Source organism: Canis lupus, chromosome 15 (assembly GCF_011100685.1).
Source record: "Canis lupus familiaris isolate Mischka breed German Shepherd chromosome 15, alternate assembly UU_Cfam_GSD_1.0, whole genome shotgun sequence".
Lineage (NCBI taxonomy): Eukaryota > Metazoa > Chordata > Mammalia > Carnivora > Canidae > Canis > Canis lupus.
The window spans coordinates 53,810,461-53,834,587 of NC_049236.1; the positions used below are offsets into that span (position 1 = coordinate 53,810,461).

The window sequence follows — 24,127 nt, forward strand, 5'->3', positions numbered from 1 at the left end:
TGACTAGTGGAGTTAAGATATAATTAAGTAATACGCATCTAGGAAAGGAAAGTAGAAACAGAGAGTGTAGGTGATTTTTTATAGATTTTATTTATTTATTTGGAGAGAGAGAGTCAGAGACATAGGCAGAGGGAGAAGTAGGCTCCCTGTGGGGAGCCCAATGTGGAACTTGATCCTAGGACACCTGAAATCACGACCTGAGCCAAAGGCAGATGCTCAACCACTGATCCACCCAGGCGCCCCAAGAACATAGGTGAATAAGTGATGGGTTGCTAAGGTGTAGTTGACCTGATTCAATAATATTTCCCTCACTTTTATTGATCGGTTAATTACATAATGTTGATGCTGTTAACCAAAACAGAGACTCTAGGAGGTGTGGAAATTTTGTTGTTGTTGTTGTTGTTGTTAAAAGGAGGGAAGAGGAGATAATTTTGCAGACATTGAGGTCTATGGAGAAAACCAAAAATTGAATATATGGATTTGGAGCTGAGAAAACTCTTATGTGAATGTAAAGCACATCAACACTGTTCACAAAATGTAGGTCATACACTTATCAAGAGTCTTCTTCACCCAAAGTCAAATATAGGTGGTTTTATTATAAATGTCATCAAAATCCAGAATAGCTGAGAGGTATTAATCATTTTGTAATTAAAAAAAATCTTTAACATTTGAAAAAGAGTATCAGAAAAGCACTTATATTGTATAGAAGTCAGTAAATACAGAGATAAATACAACTAGAACAACCAGCACACAGTTCTTTTTTGACACACTTGGCTAATTAAAAAAGTAATCAGCATATCAATATTTTTCTTCCTGGAACATTTCTAAACCTGAGCCAACATGTATTCATTTGAGGTTGCATCTGGTTGGTACAAACCAAAGAAATACAGTCTTTTGTAATTGAGTTTTCTTTTTCTAATAAAGCAGATGGATAGATAAAGGTCAAAAGCGATGGGAAAAATGGAATGTCCTCATTTTTTTAGTGGTTGCTATTACATTTAAAATTTTGTTTTTGCTAAGATAGTCTACATTAGAAGGTAACCATAAATTGCAGAGAAGAAATGTTTACATATGCAATATTTGATATGATTTTCTTTTATTAATCCATTTAATACTTAATTGTACTTCTATTCAAACAGAAGATCAGCTCTTCTGCTCTGAGGTTCTTATATTGCCACATACCCACACATAATGACTTCTGCAAGAGAAAACAGAAACTTGCATCAAGAATCAGAACCAGGTGGAAGCCAGGGGGATGCATAAAAAAATGTGGTTAGAATGGGGAAAGCAGAAAAGTGGGAACAGAAAGGTGAGATCTTGATTTGATAAAGGTTTAGAGGCAAATGGAGCCAAATAAATAGTTATAAAATAGAATTGTAAAGTAAAAAATGAGACTTCTTTAGCCAGGGGAGCCAAACCACCAGGAAAATGTAGGAGTGTCACAGTAACGAACAAGAGAAAGAGAGTGGGGAAATGCATTGCTCTTCAATACAGGAAGAACAAGGAAGACTTAAGATCTGTTGAAAGTCTATCAACAAGGCGAATTTCCAAACAGCAATTTGTCTCTCATGCAATGCTACTAGAGTTTTTCCTGCCACAGAATAGCCATACTGGTCCTTTAATTTCAATCTACTTCTCTTAAAAAGGGATTTTGTCCTTTTTTTTTTTTCTTTCTTTCTATATGACCTTTCTACTGTTTGAGGGGTAAACATTTTTTGTGGAGGTAAAGCAACTGGCATTTCAAAATCCTTAAGAAATTCCATCTCAGAGGGCTGTGAATATATTTGTGAGAAGCACACCTCATTTTTTAGGCTGCCTATTCTTGTATAGAAGTGTAAGTTAAGGCTGGTGATTATGTTTTACAAAGGAAAAGACATTCGTATTCCCTTTTTAACCTACTGGAAGTATATCATTAAAAATAAGCAAACAAAAACAACAATCAAACCAGATAAAACCCTCTTCAAATTGAAGAGATTCCTAATGTGACCTTTATCCCAGAGTAAGAAACTGTTCTACAGATTCCTCCCAAGCCATGGAGCTGGTGGCCCAAAGAGAGCTGGTGGCCCAAAGATGAACAATGCTGAGAATGAAGTTCTTTGCTACAACTCATTATGAACCTTCATTTTTGTCGTTGTCCTTTGATCTGCCCAACATGTCACACAAATACAGCAGAAACAGAATCTGCAATACCTAGAAAAAAAGAAATTTTTAGCGCTGGTCTATTTCCTCCAGGAAATAATGTAATGGTTATAGCTATCTGTCAGTATAAGCATGGTAACTTCAAAAACAGATATTAGAAGAGATGGCTAATAGTTTTGCTTCAAGAAACTACTCAGGCACCTGGATGGCTCAATCAGTTAAGCAACTGACTTTTTGTTTTGGCCCAGGTCATGACCTCAGGGTTGTGAGACTGAGCCTTGAGCAGGGATCTGCTTGGTGTGGGGTCTGCTTGTCCCTCTTCCTCCTCCTTAGTCCTTCCCCCTCACTCTTAAGTGCTCTTCCCCTCTCTGTCTGTAAAATAAATAAATAAAATCTTTGAGAAAAAAAAAAAAAGAAATGACAAAAAACCCAAAATGACTAAGTACCTAAATAGATGAATGTATCTGAAATCTTTATGGCACTCATATGTATTGCTTAGAGGAATACAGTAATTTATAGGATTGTTTTAAATACAATTTGAAATTTCAAACTCTAAGATTTAAACTTCAGCAAAATTTAAATAAATCACAAATGTACTATGCTTTCTTAGCACATAAGACCATAGATCTCAATATCATGGTGGAAGCAATAAATAGTCCATTTGAAGATTGGATGTCATTGTAATGAGCTATGTCTTTAAAATTTCTTGGGGCATGGGATGCTATCTGTGTTATACCATTGTCTCTAAGAGACCTGTGATCATTAGGTATGTAACTTTCACCAAATATTCATTTTCAGGAAGGATTTGGACCCCTGCATAATTACTAACTAGGCAGGCCCTTGAAGGCTCAAGTTGGAACACAAGTAGAGAGGAGAAAGTATTTCAACTCCCTCTTAGTAGATGGGGGCTGAAGAAGAGGTGTGTGTGTGTGGCGGGGGCGGGGGGTGGTGGATACAGAGTCATAATTGAGGCAACTATGAACAAACATCAGAGCCTTGCCAGAGCCTTGAAAAAGCCACCCTTCGGCCCAGATCCAGGTACCACAACTTTGATAGGTAGAGATAATTTAAGTTTAGTAACCAAGGTCCATGAATAGCACCAGTAATTTATCTTCAAGTTCCAAAAATGTAAAAGTCCCCATGTTGCTAAAAAGTAGAAGCCTGATTGGCTTAATAGTGCTCTGGCTGGAAGATTTCTGTGATGTTCACCCTCCTTCATAAATAATTTAATTAAAAAAATTTACTGGGGTGATAGAACGGACCACTGATTAACTCTCATGGATCCTACATTATGGAACTATTGGCCAAGTGTCACCAGACTGAATCAACATTTAAACTCTCAAACTTTCCTATAACTCTCTTTTCTCAGTCTCACTCTCTGGAGGGCTCTACAGTTTTTAAGAAGTTATATACATGTTAGGAATCATTGTAATGAGAAATTAAATGATCACTTTAATATGCAATATAGTTGGGGTGGAACTTGATTCATAAACTGTGCTGATTTTCCAGATCAAAATTTTAGTATATAGCATACATTGTAGAACAGTTTAAAATACTTAACTAGCTATTTTAATTTGGCTTGTGGCTAACCAAAAACAAAGCTGTTATTCAGTAAAAAATGTATTATTTGGTATTCACATCAGCCCCTTAATTCCAGTATATTTTTTGCTTGAATCTGTAGGTGACAAGGGGCATATTAAATCAGAAACAATCATAGTGCTCAGATTTTCATACATTTTGCCACAAAGAAAAGTGCTTCTTGTTATCCTCGAGCAGGTATTACAATGCACAAATTGAGGAAAATTGATTCATCTATAAAAAAATAAATTTGGGGGGTGTCTGGCTGGCTCAGTTGGTGGGATGTGTAGCTCTTGATCTTAGGGTTGTGAGTTCAAACCTCACGTTGGGTGTGGAGCCTACTTAAAAAATAAATGAAATAAATAAACTTTGGAGATGTTTTTGGGAATTTCAGCCTCCTAAGTTGAGGGTTTATATGGTTTTTGAAATTACCTTTGGTAAATGAGTACTCTATTTTATCATATTTTGCACATATTTGCTTTCCCTGCAGTCCTTCTTCTTTTTCAAAATGTGAACATGTATGACGTGTGTCTCTAAAGAACACTATTTTATTTTCATCAATTGGCTAAAGAATGAAAATTATTCTGTAAAAGTGATCTGAGTACACTGGAAGCATACTATGGACTTAAATTATAAGCATACAGGCTCATAACTTTAATATTTTCAAATGGACATTTAGCCTGAAGTTTTAAACATAAATTCATGACTCACCACAAATATTGCCTCCCATTTTAACATGGGCATAGCCGTCTACTCCCCATGAACTTCCCCATGAGTTCCGCACAATCCAATATGGAGTACTTCCTACAAACATAAGACAGTAACAAGTCTTGAAAAATTCAGAGTTTTTTGTGAATGCATGTTTCTTTAAAGTTTAGTTCTTGTTTAGTAGCTCTGAGCAAAATATTAAAAATGTAACGTGATGCCTAAATAAACTAGCTAACTAAATGTGTGCTGTACTTAAGTGTCAGACTCCAATTAATGGAAAAATACGTTTGAATCGGAGCGCATGAAAGGAAGATACACACACAATTCCAGAGAATTAGGAAAAGGAAAAAAAAAAAAGAATTTTAGAGGTGCATGATAAAACAACAATTTCTTTTCTTTTTCCCCAACAGTTATTCTAAACATTCCAAGTGGAGAATGCACATTATTTAAATCATAAATTATCATTATTTTAACAAGGTTGTCCTCAAAATTGATTGGAGGGACCAATCAATTGACATTGACCCATGACATAACAGGCTATTTATATATAGAAGTCTACTGAAAATCTGTAAAGGTCTTAGGAAGACTTAGACATAGAGGCACCAAATTTCAGCATTTTGAAGGATGTTGACCATTTGTCAGTCAGAGTTCAAGCTGGAAAGCAATCAAGCCTTATCAGCACTTACCTATTTTATCAAATCCAGTTATGAGAACTGCATGATTTGCTTCTCCACTAGAGCAGTGGTGCTGTATTATCCCTCCCAAATAGTCTTGCCAACTCACTGCATCTACTACCACTACCAATGGGCCAAAGGTAAGAAGTACTTTTGCCATTTCATCTTCTTGGTCACTATCGAAAGGGGAAATACATGGTTAAGGAGTTGTTTTTAAGGTAAAGATATTTTATAAAAATAATCTATTTAATCTGTGTATTGTTAGGAGTAGGTTTGGTTGCAATTACAGAAGACCTAAAAGATGGAGACTAGAATTCTGGGAGACTGGGTAGTCTAGGACTACTATGGATCTCCTAGATAGCAGGAAGCCAGAATTTTTCTATGTGCTTGTTCAATCATGTGAGGTTTCCATTGCCAAGGCCATTTAATGGTCCAAGGTGGCTGCTGGAGCTCTAGCCATTTAACACATATTTCAGAGAGTAAAAGAGAGAGGTGCTACATTCCCGTTGAGAAGACTTCCCAAAAGTAACACACACATTCTGCATATGTCTATATGGATCTCATTGGCTATGACTCAGTTATGGGGCTAAGTTTAGCTTCAAGGAAGATGGAAAATGGGGTTTTGTAGCTAGCTGGCAGTGCTCAGCTACTATAGGGGGATTCTTTTAATAAGGAAAGTAAGAAGACTGGATGCATGGAAATATATTTCTGCCATACCATGTGAGAATCCAGATTGACAAATTTATGTGAGAGAATGCCAAATGCAGAAACCATAGTGTAGGGTAACACAAAGGTGGCAAATGTAATTATATGACAGAAGCAATGTTAAGATGCCAGGAGAACTAGTACTAGATTGTGAAGTCTGTGAAAGACCCAGTTATTGCTCTCACACATGGACACCTACTGATAAAGTCTAATATTACACAACATTTGGCCATCATCGATCTTGGAAGTATGATTAAACCATTATTTACACTTTTAAAGGTCAACCTTATGAGTGAAGGACACTGAAACCAAGTTACTGATATTTCAAGCCATTAAGATAGCATGTGGTAGTTTATTGCTGCCGCAAGCCATGGGTAGATTAGTAGCTCCCAAAAGTAAATAATCCATCATCATATCCAGCTGGGGATCAGTTTCTATCAAGGGGCTATTTTGTCCACAAGTGGGGAAAAAAATGGAGTGGAAAAGAGAATTTATTCAGACAGAAACTACACATTCATTCTAAACATTTATATTACCTGTTAATGTGAAGATCCTTTTCTAGAGATCTATAAGCAGTCAATTCTAATTTTTGCTACTGTAATAATAACTTGTATTCATTAAGATTACCCTGAGACAGGCAAAATTACAAAATTCCTAAAAGGCAGCATAGTAGGATATAGGCTTTGAGGTTCTGCATACCTGGCTTCAAATTCCAGCTATAGACTAGAGACATTCTGGTCACACTGGAGAGTCCAGTGACTCAAGCAGGTAACTGACTGAAGTCACCTATGTTGTAAAATCAATATAAGGATAAAATTGTAGGCCTAAGTTTTATAGCAAGCCTAACACATAAATTATACTGTAAATTTGGGATCCCTGGGTGGCGCACCGGTTTGGCGCCTGCCTTTGGCCCAGGGCGCGATCCTGGAGACCCGGGATCGAGTCCCACGTCGGGCTCCCGGTGCATGGAGCCTGCTTCTCCCTCGACCTGTGTCTCTGCCTCTCTCTCTCTCTCTCTCTGTGACTATCATAAATAAATAAAAATTGAAAAAAATATTAAAAAAAATTATACTGTAAATTTAAAATAGTTTCCTTTCCTTATTTCTAAATTATCTAATAAGCGAATTTTGTTTACATAGGTTTTTAGTGTATAATGTATATTTTCTTGTATTCAAACTTTTGAACAATTGGTGTTCAAAATTTTGAATATTCTTGTTATCCAGATATGACAAACGGGATTCTCTCTGTAAAAGCGTGCACAAGTGCCTATATCTTTTTAAGATAATAAAAGATATACTGTAAATATATGACCTCAAAGGTCTAGGGGTAGGAACAGCATGATGGAAAGAGAATGATCAAGAAGGAAATATATTTTTTTAGAGTACAATTCTAAAAAATTAACATTGTAAGATCAAAGAAACAATTGAGTAATAGTTTCTGTTTTGAAGCAAGAGTAAGACAGTAACAAGCCTTGAAAAATTCAGAGTTTTTTGTGAATGCATGTTTCTTTAAAGTTTAGTTCTTGTTTAGTAGCTCTGAGCAAAATATTAAAAAAGTAACGTGATGCCTACATAAACTAGCTAACTAAATGTGAGCTGTACTTAGTGTCAGACTCCAATTAATGGAAAAATACGTTTGAATCGGAGCGCATGAAAGGAAGATACACACACAATTCCAGAGAATTAGGAAAAGGAAAAAAAAAAGAATTTTAGAGGTGCATGATAAAACAACAATTTCTTTTCTTTTTCCCCAACAATTATTCTAAACATTCAAGTGGAGAATGCACATTATTTAAATCATAAATTATCATTATTTTAACAAGGTTGTCCTCAAAATTGATTGGAGGGACCAATCAATTGACATTGACCCATGACATGACAGGATATTTATATATAGAAGTCTACTGAAAATAAAAGTATGGAATAGTATGAAATAGGAGGATATGCCATAGTCTGGACCAGCAAGCAAATGTTCCTTTTTGCCCCAGAACTGATTAGCATTGCTATCATTTGTGTTTTAGAAAGATGCTGGCTTTTAGTAAGTCCAAATATACTCCAAACAGCATCTTTTTTTCCATTATTAGCCCGATGTAGAATTACAATCGACCACTGAACTGGAGGTTACGAGTGCCCAACCCCTACACAGTTGAAAGTCCGAAAGTAACTTTTTGACTCCTCCCAAAACTTGTCTACTGTTAACCGGGAGACTGAGTGATAACATAAGCAATCCATTAACCCATTTTTCTATGTTATATGTACTTAATACTGTATTCGCACGATAAAGTTAGAGAAAGTTTTTATGAAAATCAGAAGGAAGAGAAAATACAATACTATACTGTACTTCTTAAAAAAAATCTGCTTCTAAGTGGAACATGTAGTTCAAACTTGTGTAGTTTGAAGGTCAAGTGTACTATCGAAATACATATTATTGATAATGGGTATATTACCAAATCTTTCTCTATGCTTATTATATTTATTTCACAGATAAGTAAGATACAAATCCTACATTCTTTAAAGAATTCTGAATTTTATTGTCATCAAGATTTAGTGATTAAGGTAGGTTGGTAGGTTACCAACCCTTCATGAGAATGTGGATTTCTATCTTCTCATTCCTAGAATTCAGGGTGTGGTACTGTGCTCTAGTTTTTCAATCCCTTGTTATATGGAGTTTCTCTGTTTAAATAGTCATCCTCATATTTAGTTTGAGTTTTGAAAGGTCTTTCCTGAGGTCTGATGAACAGGGCATGAAGAATCCTGGGTATACATGGTCATTTTACTTTAGGACTAGACTGTTTTTATGATTCAGTGGGGTTTTGCTCATTTGGTTGGTTGATTGGTTTCATTTTTAGATCTTTTCAGATTCTACAGAAGATTATTTTGAATCCAAGCCTGGATTCATCCTTGACTCACTTTTCTCTCATCCATATAATCCACATAATCCTTCAATATACTCTGTGGGGCTTTATATTCCACGAGGGGTATTAACCTATTATGTCTCAATCCTAAGACCATTCTTCTAGCGCTGCTCCAAGGTTATCACCTGATAACCTTTATTACCTCATCTCCTACTAGTCTTGTGCATCTTGGGACTACAGTCCCATTGGCTTCCTCATCATCCTTTAAATATGCCAAACATGTTTCTGCCTCAGAGCCTTTGCACTTCTGGCTCCTTCTGCTTGAAACAGTAATCTCCAAGATGTCTGCATGGTTACGTTCCCACACTTCTCCAGGTCTTTGCTCAAATGTCGTCTTCTCAAGGAGCCCCTCCCTTTCCCTCACTCTGGTATTTCCTCTTTTTCCCCACTGTTTTACTTAATTCTCTGTTATTATATCTAACATTCTGTACATATTTTTATGTTTTCTTTATTGACTGTCTCTATCACTAAAATATGCTCAGGGTTTTTTTTGTCTGTTTTGTTCACTGCCGAATCCCCAGAACCTGAAGCAGTGTTCAATGTATATTTAATGAACGAGTAAATCAATGAAAGATCTTTCAGAGCCTAACACAATTAGCTCAGCACTGTATTATAAGAATCTTTATTATATTCAGTGTAAATGTAAAGGTTTTTTTTTATAGGGACCTCTTTCTTCTTAACCAAAGGGTTAGATAAAATACGCTTCAGGTCCAATGCCAGTCACTTTTATATTCTCTCTCTCTAATTCAGACTCATGCCTATTCTTCCTTTTTGTCTCATTTTTTTTTTTTCATTTTGCTACTCATGAGGGATTTCCTGAAGTTTTTAAGTGACATTTTGTAGGGTTAGTGGGGTTTTTTGTCTTTAAAAAAAAATTTAAGTGTCATTTTGAAAATTTAGTTCCTTCTTGTACACATGCTTCCCTTACACTCTCAAGGAATCGACAGCTTATAGAGACACACTTCCTCATTTTTGAAAGTGTGTTTCCCTCACAAAAGATATGGAACAATGCACTCAGTGACTCTATACATTTTATTATAGATTGTCTGTAGCCTGCCATCAGTGGAATTGAGGCTCTCTGGCGTGTGGTTCCTGGGGTCACCCCGAGAGCCCCTGAAGACAGGAGCTGTGCTGACAATCTGCCAGTTGTCTGGTACACTTAGGCATATTTAGAGGGGTTCCATTTTGTTCAATGATCTAATGTCACCCTTGATTTCCTTGAGCTCTCACAGGCAGGCACCATCTGGATCAAGACGTCCTTTAATGTTCAGTATCAGTATGTTTTAGGGTCGTCTGTCACCTTGGCTGAATATAATTTACATTCTGTTTTCTGTTTCAAAGAGTATACAAAGGTCCCTTTATATATATATATTTTAAATGAAAATGGAGTTCTTTGAATTTTCCTTTGTCCTATTATCCCTGAATACCTATTTTACATCATATCAAATGGTCACAATGGTTTTCTAGCTGGCTTTCAGTTCTTTATGTATTTTTTTCTAAACTACCACTTTTTTTTTAAGATTTTATTCATTCATGAGCGACACACACACACAAAGAGGCAGAGACACAGCAGAGCGAGAAACAGGCTCCATGGAGGGAGCCCGACATGGGACTCGATCCCAAGTCTCCAGGATCACACCCTAGGCTGTAGGCGGCACTAAACCACTGCACCACCCGGGTTGCCCTCTCTATGCATTTTTAAAGCATTGTTTTAATGACTGTTTTCCCCTGAACCTATCCAAAGTTATCACGTCTTTCAGCTTCCAACACAAACCCCTTTCTTCTGCCTGTCCTTATCTACCCCTGTACTCCCATCGTGCCTATAGCGTGTGCCACAGAATCTATCTCCAGTAGAGCTAGGTAGATTATCAGTAGAGCAAGACTACTTGCTACTATTATGAAACTTTCAGTTTATGTTTTTCTTATAGCTGATGCCTTAAAAAAATGCAAGGGTGTTCAAAAACTACTTCTTGGTAAGTGGACTGCTTGATATTAATTGGAGAGTCTATACAAAGCAATTTTGGATCAATTCAACAGTGAGACAAATGACAATTAGGATAACTCAATTTGTCAAAAGGAAGGTGTTAAATATAAACTATACCTTACACCGGATTAAAATGTGTTAATTCCATTATAAACACAAATGGAAAAATAAGTAGATCGTACTTAAGAAACAACATCCATAGTACTCCATTAGTCTCTGTATCAAAAAGTAGGTCTCAAAACAATTACAAGTATGCAGTGATGCCTTCAATCCAGTTATTGATTCTGAATGGACAACTGATCAGAAATTAATACAGAGAAAGACACAATAGAATGAGACAATTACCTGAAGTCATATGCAGAATAACCTCTGATTGAAAATCCAGAATATGAATCAGAAAAGTAATGACACAGGCCATTCTGTGCTTTAAATGGGTACTCTGAATCTCTCACCAGTTTTACTTGTGTCTAAAAGAAAAAAACCATCCAAAGTGTTCTCTAATTAAAATGCAGTTGTTTTAGAAATCAAATAGAACTTAACTATGATGCGTCAAAATAAGATTCAAGTTGGCCACATCCTCCTCATGTGGATACCCTTTAGGTTATTAAGATCTTAAATTCAACCTTTAGGTGTTTGTTATGGATATTCTAAGTAATTAAACTCAGCATCTTTCTCTTTTACTCTTGTTTTTCCTCTATCTTCCTACCTTAGAACTAACTTCCATTTGATATTAGTCATTGCTTTTCTCCTGAGGTTGCAATGGGGCAACTCAATTTTCCTTCCAGAGCTTCTGGCTTTGTCAGCCAGTTTTTGAGATGCATTCAGCATTGGCAATGGTCAATTCAAGCATTCTTTCCATCCAAGTCTCTAGATGCTATTCATTTAGCACATGCCTCATATTTTTAGTTGTTGATAGACTATCCTCCTTTTCTGATCCTGGTCTTACAGAAGCCAGGGGATGCAGAACATGTACTCCTGGCATGTAGTAACTCAAAATATGGCAAACACTCAAGGAAAGAATATTCAAGTTTGGGAAATTCCAGCTTGACAACTTTTACAAAACATAGTAACATCCTCATTGGCTGGCTTCATGAAGTTGATACTGGATATAGGACCATGTCAGAGAGTGTCCTAAGAACATGGAGCACACGGTGGTGTATTGGATAAAGCCCTCCAGTGAGAGGCAGAAGACTTAAGACACAGTCCTGACTCAGCTACTGACTTGGCAACATGACCTCTCCTCTCAGGTCTGATTTCTTCATCTACATAAAGTGTTATTAAATTTGCTGATTTCTAAGGTTGCTTATAATCGCAATATTCAAAAATCCTATGGCAATAAGTAATCATATGTTCTCATCTTTCTGAGACGTTATACAATTCATATCTATGAAAAAAAACATTTACCTGTTAATAAATGCTAAGGAAGAAATATATGTATTTTTCTGAAAACAAATCCAGGTAAGATTTTTCACACTTTGATCTCTCAATGGCTGACCTGCCTGAAAGCAATTCATTTTTAAATCTGATTAATTCAAGCTCTGGACATCTAAAATTTCTGAATTAAAAAACATTCTTTGGTATATGAGAGTAAACTATTTAAATTCTGAAACATAGAGTTTAAAAGGCTGAGATACTAGTTACCTTATTCAACCAGTTCAAAGCATTGAGAGTAGAGCCTCCACTGCAGCCGTAATTATTATATGAACAATCAATGACCTGCTGTACACTTATGTCTGCCAAAGGCTTCCCTTTTATTGCATATGCAGATTCCACAGCACCCACCACACTGAAGGCCCAGCATCCTCCACACTGTTTAAAAACAGAAATAGAAAAAAACAAAAAAAAACAAACAAACAAAACAAAACAAAAAAAACAGAAATAGCATTGTATTTATCATCAAATAATGTTCAAACCAAGTTTGGCAACATCTCTAAATATTACAAGTTATCAAGTTTTAAGTGAGTACAATTTGGGGGCCTACAGAATATTAATGCCCATCTTGTAGATTTTCAAACTGGCAAAAGAAAAGAAAACCATAATTCTCTTTTAAGCACCAAAATATAATTATTAGAGATAAATTGATGATCACTATTGTCAATTAGATAATGCAAGGTAAAAGCGAATTTTAGCGATCGAGAGAACACTTGGATGATCTTTTAAAAGACTAATCAGTTCACTGAATGTGACTTCTGTTTTTATGAGGTGCTCCTATACCCACCCACTCTTCAATCCATCTTGTTTCTTCCCTGATACTCTGCCTCTATGGCATCCACTGTCTCCACCCTAAGGGGCAGAGGCAGTGATGTGGTGACATGGGATGAGGATGTATGTCGTCTATGCTCCACTCATTATTTGATGGACTGAATTACTTTTTAGGCTGTCAAGGTGCCAGTATGGGCATATCACAGATATACATAAAATGTCATAATGATAAAAACCCACACCGGTCACTCCTCATTCTAACATTGGCTGGCAATCTTCCTGATTCTGGATTTATTAACTTGATTTTACTAGATAGACTAGAATGAAAGAATAAAAAGGCTGGTTCTGAAAAAAAGGGAGAAGATGGAGGAAATGAAATCAATGTTTTTGAATTGTCACACACAAGAAAGAGGACTTCATAGAAAAGGCAAAGGTAAGGGTAAGGTTAGGAGTTGGACATAACTGACTTCATCACTAGACAAGTGCTACGGAGTTAGGCAAAGAAAGGAAGGAGAACAATTAGTTGTCTTTGTGAAGTAGTGTCAAGCAAGTTTATGGCTTTAAGTGTCTTATGTCTATACCTCCAATTCCTATGGCATAGGAAGATACATGCTAAAGAACTCTATTTCTAGGTCTCTACCCCTTGGGAAAAGTGAATACAGGTTGCTAATACCTTATCTATAGCTAGCTTTAGTTTACCTCCCTGTGGCTGCCCCAGAAGGCAGTTTGTGCTCAAAAATATCTCTCCAGTATATTTCTTTAATTAAAGATTACTAATTGAATTGTATTCCTTTAATACAAGATAGATACTTTCTGGAAGGATTCAGTTTCTGGCTAATTCACACTTCATTATGAATTCAATAATAAAGCAAATGATTTGGTGGTAAAGTTTAAATCATAACAATAGATATTTTTAAAAGAATAAGAGAGGGCAGCCCGGGTGGCTTGGCAGATGAGTGTCGCCTTCAGTCCAGGGCGTGATCCCAGAGATCCGGGATTGAGTCCTACGTCAGGCTCCCTGCATGGAGCCTGCTTCTCCCTCTGCCTGTGTCTCTTCCTCTCTCTCTCTCTGTCTCTATGAATAAATAAAATGTTAAAAAAAAAGAATAAGAGATATACAATCTGAGAAGTAAAAATGTATCATTCCAACTAGACAGTGACTGAGAAACTGCTTGGTCTAAAACACTATACAGTGGGGGGGTGGGGGGGTCCCTAGATGGCTCAGTGGTTTAGAGTCTGCCTTCGGCCCAGGGCCTGATCCTGGAGTCCTGAGATCGAATCCCACATCCAGGCATGAAGCCTGCTTTTCCCTCTGCCTGTGTTTCTGCCTCTCTCTCTCTCTCTCTCTCTCTCTCTCTCGCTTTCTCTCATGAAAAAGTAAATAAAATCTTAAAAAAAAAACAAAAAACAAAACAAAAAAACAAACAAAAAAAAAACACTATACACGGAGGCTGAGTGACCTACTGAGGTTTCCACTGCAGATAAATTGAGACTATGTTCCTGTGGTTAAGGGTCGATTTCCCCTGGTTGGCTGACATTTCCTATGCCAATGGGGTTGCAGAGGAGTAGGTTTATCTTCATTTATTTTTATTTTTATTTTTTTAAAGATTTTATTTATTCATCCATGAAAGACACAGAGAGAGACACACAGAGACACAGGCAGAGGGAGAAGTAGGCTCCATGCAGGGAGCCTGACGTGGGACTCGATCCAGGGTCTCCAGGATCACATCCTGGGCCGAAGTGGGCGCTAAACCACTGAGCACCTAGGCTGCCCCCCAGGTTTATCTTTAAAATAAAAGTTGGCCTTGATACCTGCTTCTCATTTCACCAGAGATTCTTCCTTCATTGTCATTTCTGGATGACTGGAGTGTGATTTTACCCAGAGAAATGATGGCTTTCATTGCAAGTTTGATTGTACTGGTCCTCAAAGGTGACTTCCCATGCATGCTAAGATGATTCAAAAAGAAAAAAAAAAAAAAAAAAAAAAAGGCCCTACAACTCACAGTCTGCTGGTTCCTCACTTGGGTTACAACACGTTTGTCCCGCCAGTCAAATCTTAATGGTAAAGACACATTGCGTATGGATGTTCGCACCTCTGCTGGGTACCTGGGCGATCTGGAAGGTTTGCTTCTTAAATAAATAGCTGAATAGAAACATGAGATAAAAAGACAGCCACAATTATTTTATAGGGAGGGCCTCCTGGGATTCTTTCTGGAGAAATTTTTCAAACACAAACAGTAGCTTTCCAGTAGAGCCGGCCATTTGTGATTTTCCTTTAGAACATGAAACGCAGACACTGGAAGCTACAAAGATAGGAATTTCTACAACAGGAATGGAACTGCCACATAAAATGACTTGTCTGATAGAACTCTGTCAATAGTAAAAATAAGTATAATTGACATCATTAGCTTTATCATCACCCATGGAACTGTGGATGTGCAGAATAGAAATGACACTAAAAAACTGCAGAAGGGATGAAACACTGGCCCTTACAGCCACATGGAAACATCTGTAATTACAACATTTAAATCTTAAGCAATAATTAGAAGACAGTAGCCAGGAGTCTATTTTTCTGTCAGCACCTGGCACATGCATAACATTCAGTATTTAATAAATGTTAAGTATGACTTCATTTACTACATTCGCAATTAAACAGTTCCTCAAAAATTAAGGAAACAAATTAAATTCAGAAAACCAAACAACTAATAGCAAAATCACACCATACCTTTAAACTCTTCAGGAGACAAATAAGAAAATTGATTTATTCCATAGACGGCACTTGAGTTTTCACGAGGGAATACAGAATTCAAGTATCGATGTCTATTAAGACTTTCCTGAAAAAAGAAAAAGGTTAATTCACATCACGTATATTAACTTTGCAGAGCAATGTATGTGTATCTAACTTGGACATATTTTTCAGGTATTAGAAGTCAAAACTTGATTTATTTCCTGCGGATCAGAATGAAAGATTGCATTAAGACCTCCAGATCAGATTTATAGACATTTGTATGAAAACTATTATCTGATTTCAGGTATAGTTTTGAGGCAGGGAGAGGTATGTCTTAATGCATATATAATTCCTTTTCACTAAGCATGTTGAAAGCACAAACTATGTATTTGTTTAACATACTGGAAAAAATAAAATGAATTGCGAATAAACCCCAGATACTAGTAGAAACCGTCCCCAATAGACACTCATTAGATTAAACAATTATGAAATCAAAGAGTGTGTCTTTATCTTTGTATTTCCAAGCACAATGTAACAGAGCACGAAAAAAATAAGTAAATAATAAATAAATATGATTCCATTGGAGCTTTACAGACCTCTCCATCTCATTAAGGGTAAAAAGGCTTTGTGAAAGATATATAATCCTGGAATGTTCCAGGAGGATAGATTGGCTTCTTTATCTGGAGAGAAAATATCACCATTTACAGATTTCTCAGCTCTGAATTTTGCGATAATTTATCTGAAGCTTGACTTTGATGAGAACTTGCCTCAATTTCCTAATGCTAACCAACTCTGCATGATAGATAAAACTTCAGGGGACTACTGTTTTGTAAGTTTCCAACTCTAGCTTGTAAATATTTGTTTATGCATTTTGTGTTTATTGTGTGTCTGTCTCAAAAACCTGTAAATAAAATGAGGGCCTCATCACTGTATCCCCACACTGAGTACATGCCTAGCACACAATGAGTGCTTACTTAATATTTGTTGTTGAATAAATACACAAGTGACATCTTATATACAACATGCCTTTAATAGCTTTAGGCTGTTTATTTTTAAGCAAACTATGACTGGAACTTATCATAATCTTATTTTGTCCTTATTGACCATGCCTGGAAGGATTGTTACTAAAATAATAAACAGTTGTTAAATTTTAGTTACTTAAAAATAATCCTGGTAAAGTGGAGTTCTGAATATAATTTAGTGAGGAGATTACAAACATAAAAATAGAACAGAAACACAAAGCAAATATCTTTTGCCATATTCCATGTGACAAATATGAGCCAGAGACTGCTAACTGCTAAGGAATTTAAAATGCATTCATTTTGTAAGTATTGGTTGAGTATCTTTGTGGGGTAAGAGTAACCAGGGAAGGCACTGAGAATGCACGACATTTGACTGCACAGGGAAGTATGCAGTAGCCATGAGAGTGGGCCTCAGAGACGTCCATCTGTCCATCTATAAGGAGCTTATGCGCTGTACGCTGAATTATCACAATTACACAAACAGAGGCCACGGTTACAAAGGCTGCATCTAGCCAATGACTGAGCCTTGAGGCTGGCCTATTTTAGGGAAACGTGGGACTCCCCTGAAAGCTGGCTGATGATTAACAAGTCCCTGATGGTTTCTCTGACCCTTCCTTGGGCTGCACTGCAGCATGTGGCACTTTCCCCAACCTTTCTTCACTTTCTCCTCCACTCAGGGTCAGTTACATTGCAACCAGACAGCTCTCCCTGACCCTCTCCTCATTTCTCTCAGTCATTGGTCTTGTGATAAAGAAATGAAAAAAACAAAAAGAAAAGAAAAAGAAATAAAAAAAAAAAAAAACAAAAAGAAAAGGATAAGACAAAATTACCAAGAATAAAAAAGGGCCATCACTACAGATGCTTCAGTCATTAGAAGAATATTTCAAAAACTGTAAGCCAGTAAGTTTGATAACGTGTATGAAATGGACAAACTCCTTGGAAGTCACCAATTACAAAAGCTGAATGTAAGAGAAATTGAAAACTCTAAGCCCAGATGTCTTGGTTGGTGAATTCTACACAATTAAAAAATAATAATACCAATCTTATACACATTCTTTGAGAAAACAAAAGATAAGGGAACACTTTACACCTTATTTTATAATTTATAAGGCCAGTATGACCCTGATTGCAAAACCAGACAAAGACATCTCAAGAAAATAGAACAACGCACCAATAGCCCTCATGGCTATAGATGCAAAATCCTTAAGAAAATATTAGAAAATTAAATCCAACAATATATAAAAAGGACAACACATCATGACCACGTAAGGTTCATTAAAAAATGTTACACTGGTTGAATTTTTGAAAATCAATCAGCATAATATACCACATTAGCAGAATTTTTAAAAAGGAAGGAAAATTGTAGGATATTTTCAGGTGATGCAGAAAATGCCCTTGACATAATTCAAAACTAATTCATTATAAAAATCCTCACCAAACAGTGCATGACAGAAAATTTCTTCCATGTGACTGTGGGAATCTACGAAATACCTATATCAGCCAGAGGCCAACTTCTAAAAGAATCGCATTGGTGAGTTTCCTATGTCTTTCCAGTGCAATGACTCCTGTCATCTCATGGCTGTCCACAGCCCACGCTGAGGCTACTTGATGTTTACAATGTGACTTCTTGCCAAAGACAAAGACCTCTAAACCCCAAAGTGCTCCACTTTGTCCTCTCCCTGACACTAATCTTCATCCTCCCTTTTTGGATTTTGCAAAACCACTAATAATATTAAAAGTGCTTTCCATGAGAATTGTGAACAAAGCTGAACAAAGCACAATTCCCTTGCACATTTGCCTACGCACACAGTAGATTTCTCCAATCTCTTCTCAATTTGCAATACATGGCTTAACCACATTGCCTTGCAATCTTTGGCTATATATTCAACCTCTTTGGTCTTTATTTTCTTCACTGACAAATGGGGCAATTCTGACCTGGAATAATGTGAGGATTAATTATGAGATTGTTTGGAAAACACAAATTACAGTGACTGACAGAAAGATATTAAATACTCCCATGCTGTATCTTTTTTTTCTCTTTTGAACACAGAGCATTTGGATATAGAAAATGTTGTTCAAAGACCATGCTTTCAGGTTTCCTTAATGTGGGGCTAATCTTTCTCATGGAATTAGAAGTGATCAATTACCTATTGAAAGAAACAGATAGCTTTCATAGTAAAATAATATTATCAGTATATCCAAGAATATCTATTCTATTTGCTGTAACAGTAGGACACATATCAAGTCCACCTAACAGAATGTCAAATCACTTAAATTTTAAAAAGCCCTGTGTCTCCTTTCTAGAATGAACTCCTCTTTCAAGTGACTTTTCCGGTCTACTTCAATTTCTTCCATGAGAGCAGATTTCATAGAAGCATCGCGAACTGTGATTCTATTGAGCCTCTGCGCCTCATCATGTTAACAACCTCTGTCCAGAATCAATCATCGGTAAATGATCAATCACCACATGTTCTTAACATAAGGCAATGAAGCATATCATAATGATATAATAGTATAATAAACTATACACACAGTACAATAAACGATCCTAAATCCATATAAAATATTAAAATGAAAGACTTGAGCCTTAATTTCACTCATGAAAGAAGAGAGTAAAGTATTGAGAAGTATACAGGAAACATCATTAGTAGTTTTGAAAGTCTCAGAAGTGTGAAAAACAGACAGATCATATGATGGTGACCTATTTTGCACTTAACAATATGTGGTGTGTGCTCCCTTACGATGAATCCATGCATTGGCGGGATGAGCTGTACATTGAAATCACTACAGAATCAAAAGGTACTTTGGAAGACCACCTTTTGTTTAGCACTCTAAACTCCTTCTCACTTCTGTTACTTAGACTTTTCCCTTAAAAGTCCTCATTTGCAGATTCTGAGGTTTGGTGTAGGATAAATCATATATTGTACAGATGGATTTAAATTGTTCTCCTTGCTGGTGCTTTAGTTTCTAGAAGTTGTAGTAAGCCCAGGGATAAACCAAAAGGTAAAATATTTGTATGCAGTGTTGGGGCATTGCTGAGAATTTCTCTCCAACTTGGGAGATGCAAATCTTAGATCAGTGTATCTCTTCTGAGGCAATCTCCCTCCTTCCTTCTCTTCCCTCCCAAAGACTTTTGGCAATCTGGAGACATTTTTGATAGTCGCTACTGGCACCTAGTGGGTAGAGGCCAAGGACACTGCCAATCACACTACAAGGCACAGGACAGCTCCCCACAACAAATAATTATCCGTTCTAAAATGTCAAGAGTGCAGTTGTTGAGAAGGCCTCTACTAGGAAAATAAAAATAAATACTTTGACAAAGTTTTACTGCTTTATTACAAAAGTTGCTTTACAAAAGCTGCCTACGCAAAGAATATTTTACATGTGTGTTGACATCTGTGTAAAAATAATATGCATGCATACTTATCATGCAAAGTAAAATGAAAAGAAATATGTAGTCGGTATTGTCTGTGTGCATGCATATAAAGACTGAGTTAAAAAGACACTCTTGAGAATTGGTGGAAGCAATTATTTTTCTAGTGTATTAGTCTACATTTTTCTATTTGTTCACTGAAATAGGCATTACAGTACAATGTTTAAATATGCAATATCCATTTGTTAGGTTATAATTTCTTAGAATGTGGCACATGTCTTTTTCCCCCACTGACGCAGAAAACCTAGACCAACTTCTTATATGTAGAGAATATCAAAATATTGGATAGAGAGATGGACAGCTGGACAAATGAATGAATAAATTCTGATCCAAGATTTCAAGTTCCTGATATATTTCCATTTTGGCAATGCATACATTAAGCTAGAATTACTGGAAGTGGTCACTTGAACAACAGTATCTTACATAAAATTCACCCATGTTAGGTAGAAAATGTGGTTTAAAGCATTCTTGTATAAGAGTTCACTTGGAGGACACAAACCAGATTTCAAGGGGTTGATTATGGCAAATACGTGACCCATTAGTTAGGATTGCTCGTTATAAAATGCTATGATCTTCAACTTACACAGAAACAACATGCCTACACGTATATATTATTTTATTTTATTATTTATTTATTTTATATCATTATGGCAAGAATTTTTAAGGTGACGATTCTGAAATTTTATGCACAAGTCACACATGTATCGGCATGTAAACACGATCCTGAAGTGAGCACATATGACTTTTATTAGTTCCACAATTGGGTCTGTGACTTTTCGAAGGCGTAAGAATACCAACTGATCTGTGGCAAAATGATGAGCATCAGTCAGTATCAGTGCACACCTCGGTTTCATCACAAAGAAGAGTAGGCTGGATCCTAGTTAGGTACTTCTTGAGTGCTAGAAGTTCTAAAGCAGTGAAAGAACAGAGGTAGGGGTCACTATCCCTTGTCCCCTCATCAGTTATCCTGACAGGCATCCCACAACAAACCAAGGAGCAGCCTCGTCTTCACCCAACGATAATGTGAGGATAGCTTGTGGGCAAGTATCATAGATGTCATCTAACTTCCATTTAAGAAATAGTCCCAGGAATTTATGGATACACAAGGCAGGGATGACAAGACCCTTTCACCATTCTCTGAACCCACCACCATGAAAGACATGACTCATCAATTGGTCACTTTCTCCAAGAGTCAGAATTCATTCATTCATTTGTCTAGCTGTCCATCTCTCTATCCGACTACAATCCCTTAAATACTGTTCAATGCCATATTTCAGGCAGCCACTACTAATCCATCACTTTGCAAACATGATGTGATCTATTTGTTATCCCTAAATAAGAAACAAAGATCCAAAGACTATAGCTCTATACAAATCTATAGATTTGTTCACTTTTTATGCTATCTATAGATTCTGGCCCAACACAGAGCACTTTATGATTCTATTTTAATTTTTAAACTTTATTTTTTTAAAAAAATGTAAAATATTTATTTACATATTTATTTGAGAGAGAGAGAGAGAGAAAACTCTGGAGAGCAGGGGAAGGGGCAAAGGGAGAGGGAGAAAATCTCCTGCCGACTCCCTGCTGAGTGCTGAGCACTGAACAAGGGCCCTTATGTGAGGCTGGATCCCATGACCCTGAGATCATGACCTGAGCTGAAACCAAGAGTCAGTCAGTCAACCGACTGAGCCACCTAGGTGCCCCTATTTTTTAAAACTTTGACTTCATTGTGAAGCAAGGACATTTTCTAGATTCTGCACACAATTTACCTGATGGGTGAACAGTGGGGAATCTCCCCCAATTCATAATTTGACATAATCTTACAGAAGCAAAGCGTTGTGGAGTTATACTGAGTTGAGTTACCACATCCTTCAGTCTACCCTGCTAGGCCACATGCTCCTGGCTGCCAAGGAAGCAAGGCCTTTTCTTTCTTTGCCTGCGTCCAGCCCTCTACTCTAGGTCCAGACATCTAGATTCTAACACCAAGAGGTGTTCCCGGGCAGCCCGGGTGGCTCAGCCGTTTAGCACCACCTTCGGCCCAGGGCCTGATCCTGGAGACCTAGGGATCAAGTCCCACGTCAGGCTCCCTACATGGAGCCTGCTTGTCTCTCTGCCTGTGTCTCTGCCTCTCTCTGTCTCTCTGTCTCTCATGAATAAATAAATAAAATCTTAAAAAAAAAAAAGAAGTGTTCCCACTTTCCAGCAATGTGTTCTGAAGTCTAAACACTCTCGTTTCTGGGCATCCATTTCATGAAGGAAACTCCCACTGGAAGCAATTGCTTTGGAAACTTTTCCAGGCTTTTTCAACTCAAGTTTTTTAAATGTACTAAAAACCTTCATAACTGCCTTCCTCCACTTAAACTCCATCTCCAGGTATGGATCCTTATCTTTCTCCTGAGAAGAGTTGCATTTTTATAATAGACATTTGCCTCCTGGATATAGGGCTCTTTCACAGGACCAATAGGAATAACTATGTAAGTAAATACACATGCTTATAAATGTCAAAAAAATACATTTATGACTTGGGCCTTCTTGTGCTTCCAAACCTGCGACATGATTTTCTTGAGGAGTACAGCAGTCCCTCTATGTATTCAGTCCATGAATACGTGATCACTATAGATAAGATTGACTATTTTCTCCCTGCAGGGTTTGGGTCACCACCATAGCCACCAAACTCAGGACAGGGGTAGAACACAGGACAGAAAGTTTGTAGCAATTGTACTGGTGCTTCTGGTTCAAAGAAGCTAGAATGTAGCTCAAGAGCAATAAAGCAGAGACAAAAGTACACATCTTGGTTTGGGCAAAAAACAAGAATGGGCAGAACCAGGTTAAGATTGGGACTTCCTACACACTGGAATTTTCTAGAGGAGAGAGGAAGAGCAGAAGAGCACAGCTATAGAACCCCAGGAGGGGCGCCTGGGTGGCTCAAGGTTGAGCATCTGCCTTCGGCTCAGGGTGTGATCCCAGGGTCCTGGGATCGAGTCCAGCGTCAGACTCCTCCTAGGGGACCTGTTTCTCCCTCTGCCTGTGTCTCTCTGTGACTCTCATGAATACATAAATTAAATCTAAAAAAAAAAAAAAAAAATAGAATGCCAGGAGAAATCCCAAGACTAAAGCAGCAAGAAGCCAAAACTTAGTTCCAGAAAGCAGTATTACTAAATGCTTACTTCTTTTGGATTTAGAATGAATCAGTTTTCTCTTGTCATCAAATGATGACATCTTCCCTGATTAAAATAAATTGTCAAGCGGTATCAGATACACAGAACCCAGTGACGCAAACCCTAAATGGGTAACTCAAGGTCACGGGAAACCCTGCTTATCCTCCGCTAACTTGGTGCACTCCAGTTTTAACGCCGGGGTCATTAGATTTTACACGCTCATAAAGATCCTCGAAAATAACGTGGAAAAGAAACACAATGTTCCCTTTTCTCAAAATCCGCGTGTACCACCACGAAGAATGTTCGGGTGAGGAGCCCCGGCTCGGCAAGACCAAAGGGCAGGACAGCGCCCCCCGGCGGCAGAGGAGGAGCCGGCAGGTTCCCGCCCGGAGTAGGTTCTCGCGACCTCAAGGAGACCCGGCCCGGGGACCTGCCAAAAGGGGAGCCCGGGGAAAGCACCCCTTGCAGCGGATGAGAATACGCTGGACGGGTCCGTGGATTCCTCAGGGCGCGGGGTTCACGGCCCGGGCGGCACTCCGGGGGCCCCGGGCCCGGGGCAGCTGCCACGCGGAGAACGGAGGGAGAAGGGGCCGGCGGACGGCGGCCCGGGCCCCGGGTGGAGGCGGCTCGCGGCGGCCCAGCCCCACCCCCCACCCCCCACCCCCCCAGACCAGGAAACACACGGGGCGGCGCGATCGGTACCCGGAAGGCGGCCGCCGGCGGCTCGCGGCTCCGCGCCTCAGGTCGCCGTGAAGGTGGCGCGGGGCTGCGCGGGGCCGGCGCAGCAGCAGCAGCAGCAGCAGCAGCAGCAGCAGCAAAGCAGCCAGAGGCGCCGCAGCGCCCGCAGCTCCATCCGCGCGCCCTGCGCCCCCGGCCCCCGCC

The 24,127-nt window shown here is 38.1% G+C and overlaps 1 protein-coding gene across 1 annotated transcript; it reads right to left on the reverse strand.

The window, feature by feature from the left end:
- Positions 1-571: 571 nt before the first annotated feature.
- Positions 572-24,127, reverse strand: CTSO (cathepsin O; the record flags this gene model as incomplete). Its single annotated transcript, XM_038559183.1, has 8 exons — positions 572-2,190; positions 4,429-4,521; positions 5,112-5,275; positions 11,048-11,169; positions 12,344-12,511; positions 14,908-15,047; positions 15,630-15,738; positions 23,948-24,127. Coding segments are annotated over 8 exons (1,011 nt in total), but the record flags the coding sequence as incomplete, so codon positions are not given.